Below are 10,000 nucleotides of genomic sequence, written 5' to 3'. Positions count from 1 at the left end.
AATAATAATAATAATAATTTTTGAACAACTAAGTTCATCTATACTAATAATAGTAAGACTAATGCAAATAAAATAGTAACAATAGCTATAATAATAATATGTAAGCAACAACCTAACATCAATTATCAAGAATGATAATAATGAAATAGAAGACAGAAAGAACTTGTGCATAATTTGAGACAAATTTTTATAACCACACTATTTTTCACAAATGTTCGCGTAAAAGATCTGTTTGTCTCCTGTTTTTTTTTTTTTTCCCAAAAGGTAGATGTACTTTGCTTACCAATGACAATAATCATAGTAAACATTTTACCTTGCACATGCAGACTGTAGGTAGCAGATGTATGAACGTAAGGATGTTTACGAACAGTGTGTATGGAACATGTATAGTTCCCACGGTCGCCTCTTTCAATCCCACGGATGACGAGCGAGCCCTGGTCTTCTATATTGAACCTGAGGAGGTAAATTACTCATTGCAATTAATTACAGAAAGCACCGAATTATTCGGAGAGAGAGAGAGAGAGAGAGAGAGAGAGAGAGAGAGAGAGAGAGAGAGAGAGAGAGAGAGAGAGAGAGAGTGAGAGCGATAAATTGGTTTTGTATTATCTTTCTGACATTCAACAACGCTGCAGTTAGCGCAAGTTGGTCTGTAATTACTTTATAAATAATAAAAAAGAAATTAATTGAAGAGGAAGTAAATTACTCATTAAAAGTAATTAGACGAGGCCGCAAGTTGTTTACACATAAATTAATGAATTGGTTTTGCATAATATTTCTGCCATTCAATGACACTGAATTTAGGTTAATTTAGCCTGCAATTACTTTATAAATATAAATGAAATTAATGATATTAAGATATTATTTACAATTAACGCCATTTAAGTTTATTTTATTGGCTCAGAATTTTAATTCATGAGGTTTTCTAATAGGAATTTAACAAAGTAGGAAAGTAAAGAAAAAGGCAAAAAAGTAGCTAAGATTATTCTTTTTTTTTATATAAAGAATTACTTCATTTACAGGGATGGCCCCCTCCCCTTTGGTTATAAATAGATTGAGAGAGAGAGAGAGAGAGAGAGAGAGAGAGAGAGAGAGAGAGAGAGAGAGAGAGATTTAATAAAATATTAGATGTTTCATACCAATATTGAATACAATCAATGTAAATTGACCAATTATCTTAAACACCTAAGTTAAGGAATTATTTGATAAAGCAATAGAGATCAAAGAAACGAGTGGTAATTAAAAGTAAAAAGTAAGGCAAAGTTAAAAAGAAAACTTTCCCAAACATAAATTCTAAAGCCAGCAATTATCGAAAAATGGAGGGCCATAACGAAGCATTAGTGCCAAGTAGGTGCCTTCCTAATCTGCCAAATGGCCGGGTAAGAAATCAGGCTCAGTGCGATGCATTTTTTTCAGAAGAGTTCTTCTATGTGTGAACTTTCTGTCATTACTTGCAGATTTCTTTTTATAGAATCCTATAATTTTTCCAAATAGTTAGAGCTTTCATGCTTGTAGTTTATTTAATAAATTCAGATTTTTCTAGCTTTTTATTTTTATCTTAATGTCACTATTTTTTTTATATTTGCAACCTTCTACATCTGGTACTCATTTATATACTTCAATCTTCCTTTACGTAACTACAGCTTTCTCTAAAATATAGAATGCTTCAGTGACCTCTACTACATGATAATTTTCAATAATGAACATAACCTTACTGTCCTGGTGAGCTAAGGATCCGTGATTTTGCCTCTACTGAGACAGGAAACTATTTCCTGGCCATCCTTGGTGCCTAGTTGAGATACGATGTTGAGCGACAGCTCATTGACCTGTTTCTTGCTCCTGTCACTCATGATCGACCTTTGAACTTCTACAATGTGACATCTAATGTTGCTGTTTGTAGCAAAACCATTTTCCGCATGAGTCAAGTAGTTCTATATGTATAGCTAAAATCTGACAATCAATGTATTCGACACCATGAAACTACTACGCTTACCGCTATCATTTTGCCAATAATAGTATCATCATTAAATTAGCATTAATGATACCCGTAATAACAATCAAGAACGAACAAAAGCACAGTATTGAAATCCGCAACAATTACCTTACAGGATTAGATATTTATGGACGAGGAAATTCGAGATGCTCCGACAAATTTAATTTGTTTATGCAGTCTACCTGTCCATCAACCAGTCATCGAAAACCAATAAGAAAAGAAAACGACTGAGAAAAATAGAGATAACTGCCAATGTACTCACCTGACCGTTTTATGTATCTGCCTCCCGTGCATAGTCCAAATAGGGCGCGGCCTAGGGATACCGACTGTCACGCAAGGCAGTCGGACGTCCTCTCCTTGGGTAGTCGTTACTAATCCTCCAACGGATGCCACTCCGACGGGGACTGTGATTAGGTATGGATCATAGACATTTTAGTACATATGTATATACATGTGTGCATAAATACAAATAAATAAATAAATAAATAAATAAATATAAATCTAAATATATACAGTATATTTATATACATATACAGTATAAATATATATAAATATATATATATATATATATATATATATATATATATATATATATATATATATATATAAATACATATATATATATATATATGTGTGTGTATGTTTATATGTATGTGTAGATATAAATATGTATGTGCGTATATACACATAAATTTATAGATAAATACATACATACACACATACACACATATATATATGATATATATAATATATATATATATATATATGTATATACACACATATATATACATATATATATTATATATACATATATATATATATATGTATATATATATATATATGAAATACAAAATATGTAAAAGTGATATATCAAAACATGAATATACAGGTGACCTATGATATTATACAAACAAGTGAAATCCTTTAAGCCTCAAAGCCTATGAATTACAAAGGCCCCCTGGATTTAGAAAAAACACACCACCCTTATACACATACATACATTCAGACACAAATATACACATATACGGTACATACATGTGTGTTTATACATCACGGTTTAAAAAGAAATTTATATTGTATTTTATATCAGAATAATATAAACCATTAAATGATCACACATACAAAGAATACACACACAGACACACATACACACACACACACACACACACATATATATATATATATATGTATGTATGTATGTATGTATGTATATTTATATATCTGTATATCTATATATATATATTTATATATATATATATATATATATATATATATATATATATATGTGTGTGTGTGTGTGTGTGTGAGTGCGTGTGTTTATGCATACAGGATAATCTCAATAAAAAATGTTTATGTTGTATATTATATTGGAATAATATAAATCATAAAATGATCATTAATTCATCTGGGGAAAGATACTGCACTAATCCCTATTCTGATATTCAGTTTACACGATCTGCCAGGGAATTAATTAATGTAAAAGGGAATTTGCGGTTACAATCATATATTCATTTGCAGGTGAATATGCGACGCGCGATTACCGTTGTTTTGGCAACAGCTAAAAGGGTCTATCACTTGAATTCAAATGGAGAATAATTCATACGACATGAATTCGAAATGGGAATAATTCAGATGACGTGAATTCAAATAGGTAATCATTTATGCCCAGTTGAAAGAGGAAGAAAATTATCTGTTGGGTAATGTTGCAAATACAATAGTTGTTGTATATCGAGTTTCCATGATTTCATAACAAGGACTTGATAGCTAGTAAAGAATTTCAGCATTTTATTTAAAAATGCATCTGGAAATAAAGTTTGTCTGATTCCAATAGTAAAATAAAAGGTAAAAGCTATATAATCCCATTTCTTGATCTCACTATACTGTGCAATATTATAAGAAAAAAAAGTACTTACTAATAATAATAATGGTTACTGGCACAATATAGGCCACCATGATATATATATATATATGTATATATATATATATATATATATATATATATATATATATATATATATATATCACAGCGTTCACTATATATTTCTGTACAAATAGTTCCAGAATGGACTGAAATATACCATTTGAGAGAAGCATCCTTCTTACCTGGGTCCATCATGGTCAATTTCACAGTGGGCGACGGAGGTCCCTCTCCAACCCTGGTCCTTGCAGTCATCCAAAACTCGTGGGTGCCCCTGGTGAGCTGCGTGAGTGTGTGGGAGTTGTCCTGGGCGTGGAGGGAATGCACTATGGGCGCCCGGGCGTTGGGAGGTCTATGGTGGAGTGTGTAAGCCAGAAGAACACCCGTGGGTGGTTTGGGCGCTAACCAAGTCAACAGGGCGGAAGATATGTCTGACTGTAGAGCTCTCAGCCCCCGGGGAATTCCAGCCACTGTTTAGGGGAAACCATAAAGAGGGGAAGAGTATGAATGCACATGGGTTTATTAAAAGATTTTTTTTTTCAATATCTGTTTTGTTCGGTTGCTGCTCATTAAAACCCACACCGCAAGCAAAGAATTAATCATATAACATTGGTGTTTGAGGTTTACTCTCGTTTGCGCTCGTATGTCGTTCAAGATATTGAATCAAAGTCTTATATCATTTGTTATTTTCTTGTTATTTCGAGTTTTATTTACTGAAATTTTAAAGGGAAAGTAAAGAATAAGTTCATTTGACGACAGATTTAATTGTTTTCATTGCACAAATGTGCAAACATTTTGTGATATTCTTTTAAGTATTTTTTTTATTTGAAAACGTAATGAACAAATAAAACTAATTTTACCAACAAATCAATGAGAACCAATGCCAAGTATTGTGCTTCCATTTACGAGAAGGTTATGAGCTAAAATAATGGATATTAGAGCTTTAGAATCATATAAATAAATTATTGATATTTTTTTTTTATGAAAGATAATCCAGCATGATTTATGAAACCCTCTTTCTTGCCCTATATTATATGTTCATGGATGATACTATGTAAATTATTTCCAAAATACATGCAAAAGTTTTTGCATGTAAAAAGGAGATTACAAATGAAAATAAAACTAAACTCTTCTGAAAGTATTTTTTATATATGCTGTTAAGTACAAAAGAAGCTAAATAAAAAGCCACATAACAGAGGTAAAAGAAAATAATAAAAGTCTCTTCATAGCTATTAGCTTTTTAACAGAAAAAAAAATATGTCCAAAAGGTGTTCGTCTAACAATAAGGATGCGACCAAGTAAGAAAATGTTCCCAAGATACGTGCTCCAAATAAAAATACTATGGTTATCATACACTATATTTATTTAATATTACCATATCAAAACAGTTTTCGTCATCCAGTGCCCCATATGTAACGAGGTATTACCAAGACTTGAGCTACTGACATCTTCAGTAGCACCTCCGTCCTTCCATAGTTTGCCTTCAGAGTCTTATTGCTCAAGGGGTTACCTCTGACCATTGGTTTGCTTGTTCATTTACAAGAATTGTTTATTTACACCTTTATCAAGCATTAAATTACTCTTTTTGTAAGTTGGTAATTATACATCAACTTAATATTACTGTTACTTTTTTTTTGCGTAGCTCTTCACTTTTTCAATTAAGGGCAGTCTTTTCTAATTTACCTAACTACACCAGAATGCTGCTCATTATGAAATAATAATAATAATAATAATAATAATAATAATAATAATAATAATAATAATAATAATAATAATAATAATAATAATAATATACTGTTTAAATGAATATATAAAAACAAGGATTTTTTTTTCTTTATCCATAGCTGAAAAAATTAGACCATTGTTTATGGAACGTACCCTACAATTGGAAGAAGCCATGAAATGCATTTTTGACCTCAGTGTAAAACCTTTGATGTTTGGTGGACTAGCACATAACTATAAACTTTCATACGTAAAACCAGGATGAGTGGCGATCGGGATGCATGAATATTTTAATACAATATTGGCGTCACTGATGGACGGATAAAAGGCAATGTATTCATATATATATATATATATATATATATATATATATATATATATATATATATATATAATTATATATATATATATATAAATACATTTATATATATATATATATATATATATATATATATATATATATATATATATATATATACAAAGTAACGTGGTCAGGATTCACGACTAGTTTCAGTTTTAATCAACTCTACTTTGCATCTTAAACTCACGTGATCGTGTGATTTCATGCATATTATTATTATTATTATTATTATTATTATTATTATTATTATTATTATTATTATTATTATTATTATTATTATTATTACTTGTTAAACTACAACCCTAGTTGGAAAAGCAGGGTGCTATAAGCCCAAGGGCTCCAACAGGGAAAATAGCTCAGAGAGAAAAGGAAATAAACTACATGAGAAGTTTAAGAACGATAGCAACATTCAAATAAATGTCACATATATAAACTATAAAAACTTCAAAATAACAAGAAAAGGAGAAATGAGATAGAAAAGTGCACAGATCTCATAAAGGGAAAGATATAAGAAGAGCTTTCGTAGATTCTTACCGTCTTCCTTCGTGGTGCAAGTGAGGTCATGGGATGCCACCCCTGGTCCTGCCTTGGTCGTAGCTGCTACGCTGACGGTGTAGTTTGTCCAAGGAGTGAGTCCGCCCACGGTCTCTTCACGCCCACTAGTCATCTTTCTTAGCTCTTCCACTTTATCTTTGTATGAAAGTGAAAACAATATCAATGAGAATAATATAAGTCAATTTACTTATTGGAATGATATATGGCATTAAAATAGGTTTGGATACATTATTAGGTTATAATGTACATATATATATATATATATATATATATATATATATATATATATATATACATACACTATATATTCATATATATATGTATATATACAGTATATATACATATAAATATATATATATATATGTATATATATACTGTACATATATATATATATATATATATATATATGTATGTATAAATACAGTATGTATATATATATATATATATATATATATATATTTATATATGTATATACAGTATATATATATATATACATATATATATATATATATATATATATATATATATATATATACATATATATATATATATATACATATATATATATACATATATATATATATATATATATATATATATATATATATATATATATATAAGTGTGTATCCAAATAAAGGGATTCTTACCTGTTGTCTCGTCTATCCTGGTGAGGGTTAATCTATAGCCCTGCAGAATGCCATTATGAGTAGAGGGTGGGGGGGAAGCCCATCTCACTATCAGAGAAGAACCGCCGGCGACTCCACTACACTCCACGCCCATAGGCGCTGCAGAAGGCACTGGAATGTCGTACATATTAATATCTCTACATGACAGTTAAAGGAGAAAGCTACTCAAAATATCCTTTTATCTTGTATAGTCTTTTAAATCCAAAACACCGACCAAAGAAAGATATGAGATGGTTTTTCAGTAATCGTTTTTCCTAGATGTAGACACAAGTTTGACTTATAGTTTAATTCATACCAGGACTTCAAAGAGAATTTCAAATCTATTTTATGGGAAAATATATTCATTATTAATGTAAAAAACTAAAAAACTATGAGATGTCATTAAGAAACTGGAAGACCGAACATTTCCATAAAATGAAAGGCGAACGAAGAGGATGTTCAAAAGGGGATACCTTAAGGTCGGCCTTTCATTTCTTATACACTAGGAATATAAATGATATCTAACATAGTAAATGAATAAGAGGCCCTACGTCATACACGAATTATTATCGTTAGCCTCGATCGCTTAAAATGTATATATATTTGCATGATCCAGGGACTATGGAAATCTAAATGGCCATAAGTAATATGGAAAAGTCAGTGACCTCATTTAATGTGGCAAGACTAATAGCTACTTGTAATTTGGAAGGGAAAAAGTCTCCGCAATGTATATAGCAAAGGTCATTACTCTATGAAGATTGCAGAGGTCCCTTACTTCCTGTAATGTGGCGAGGTTATTTACACCAAGTGAAACAGGAATGCCAACAACTTCAGGTAATATGACCAGGCTAAACCTACCAGAAACAATGCCAGGTTAATGACGTCAGACTTTCATACAAACACAATAACATTCTTCGACGCCTTAGCGTTTCACTTACCATCTTCCATCGTACGGACGACTACAGGCGAAGATAGAGGTCCTGGGCCATGGGTATTGTACGCCCGCATTACAATTGCATACTGCGCCCAAGGAGATAACCCTGAGACCATCTCACGCCCGTTGCCACCGCCGGTACTCACGCCCACAACAGTGAAGTTGTAAGATCCATCCCCACCCACACTGAGATAAGGAAGTTGGGATATGATTTTAGTAACGCCACATACAGATAGGACACATTCATGAAAATGCCCAGAACTTGTGTGGAGCGACAATGTAATCTAACTTACTGAATCAATAATATGATAAAATGTGATCACAAAACACAGCATACATTTTCATAAATATTATATGAATGTTGCGAAATTACGTTTCCATGTAAGACTATATATCTATCTATCTTCCCATCTATCTCTATGAAATTCATTTTACATATATAGATACTTTAAAGGAAGATAGATGAGCAAGTGTATAGATATATGCATATTCAGAATATGTATATAAAACGTTGCTAGTCTTAAGATATATTTGTGGCTTATGAAGGTTTCTAGTAAGCTAAATGCCATTGAAGTAATTCGTTCATTTATCTATTCGACCGAACACATTACAAAGTTGATGAAAATAAAATCATGTAAAATGATCGTAGTAGACTCTGAAATATTAATGGAATTTCTCAAGGAATGCTTCAATGTGTCTTTTTAAATGCAACGTGTCTGTTTACGAATTTATTTATAATATTCACATTTTCGTTCAGCATATTTCACCTCTCATTTTGTCTACTAGTATCTCTTTTGTTTATGAATTTGGATTTGCCGCTTCATCACTGCTAAAACAACAACTACTACTGCTTTTTGCGACGCTGCTATTACTATCTCTGTATTACTACTTGTACTGTCACTACTTATATTTTTGACAAATAATATATAAATTAATTACATAAAGATTTCATAAACAGAGTATAAGAGGATTTATAAATATCAGAATAAAGAACAAGTGGAGGTAAGAAAGAAGGAATAGGCAGAAGATTAATATAAACATTAATATGTCTTTACTGAAATAACGAAATAAAAATACAATGGGTAAAAACTGCTGGAATAGTGACGCTTACAAAGACTAAAAGAAAATATAATAGTAAAAATATCACGATATAAGTTAAGAGTAGACCAATAATCATATAAATTGACACAAGAGTGTTCTTTCAATAATGTCTGAAAACTGGAAAAGTTATTTTTTTCAGTACGGTTTAAAAAGATTTCTGATTAAAGTTTTAAAAGGTTCTTCTTTCGATGAAATTTAAAAAAACGTTATTTTTCAGTAAAATTGAAATAGATTTTTTCTAAGTAAAGATTAAAAATGGTCTTCTTCCTTTAAAATTTAAAACGAAATAATGGGGAAATTAGTCGCCAGATAAAAAATGAACCCTCTACATAGAGAAGATAAAGACTTTAAAAAGTGCAAAAAAATAATTGTAGTGACCTTCGCACATACAAAGAAATATAGAAGAGAAACATAAGAGGAAAGCAATTGAAAATAAATATGATAAATATAAGATAACGTTTCGTGAAAAGAAGAAAGAGAGGGGAGAGGGAGACCAAAATAGAAAAAAAGCCCAGTAACCACAAATATGCAATAAAAATACATCAAATAAAAATAAATAATAGATTTCAAAAGCTTTAAAAGTAACGTTTTCTGAAAAGTTTAACAATAAAGATGAAGCAATAGAAGAAAATACTGTAATCAGAAGAAACATTTGAGGAAAAATTTATCCATCAGAATTTCTTTATAAAATTTATCCATCAGAATTTCTTTATATTATCATAATTTGCATTATCAATATTGCTAAATAAACAC

At 30.6% G+C, this 10,000-nt stretch overlaps 1 protein-coding gene across 1 annotated transcript in view; it reads right to left on the bottom strand.

Moving 5' to 3' along the window:
* The window catches only part of LOC137629561 (cell adhesion molecule Dscam2-like), a 119,271-nt gene that overhangs the window by 20,398 nt on the left and 88,873 nt on the right, over positions 1 to 10,000 (bottom strand). The window contains 6 exon segments of the mRNA XM_068360998.1: positions 314 to 453; positions 2,253 to 2,394; positions 4,094 to 4,378; positions 6,526 to 6,681; positions 7,195 to 7,344; positions 8,151 to 8,332. Of these exon segments, the coding sequence (XP_068217099.1) occupies positions 314 to 453; positions 2,253 to 2,394; positions 4,094 to 4,378; positions 6,526 to 6,681; positions 7,195 to 7,344; positions 8,151 to 8,332 (1,055 nt within the window).

Source organism: Palaemon carinicauda, chromosome 37 (assembly GCF_036898095.1).
Source record: "Palaemon carinicauda isolate YSFRI2023 chromosome 37, ASM3689809v2, whole genome shotgun sequence".
Taxonomy (NCBI): domain Eukaryota; kingdom Metazoa; phylum Arthropoda; class Malacostraca; order Decapoda; family Palaemonidae; genus Palaemon; species Palaemon carinicauda.
Note: the sequence above shows the minus strand (reverse complement) of the source record. Positions and strands in the feature narration are given on the sequence as shown.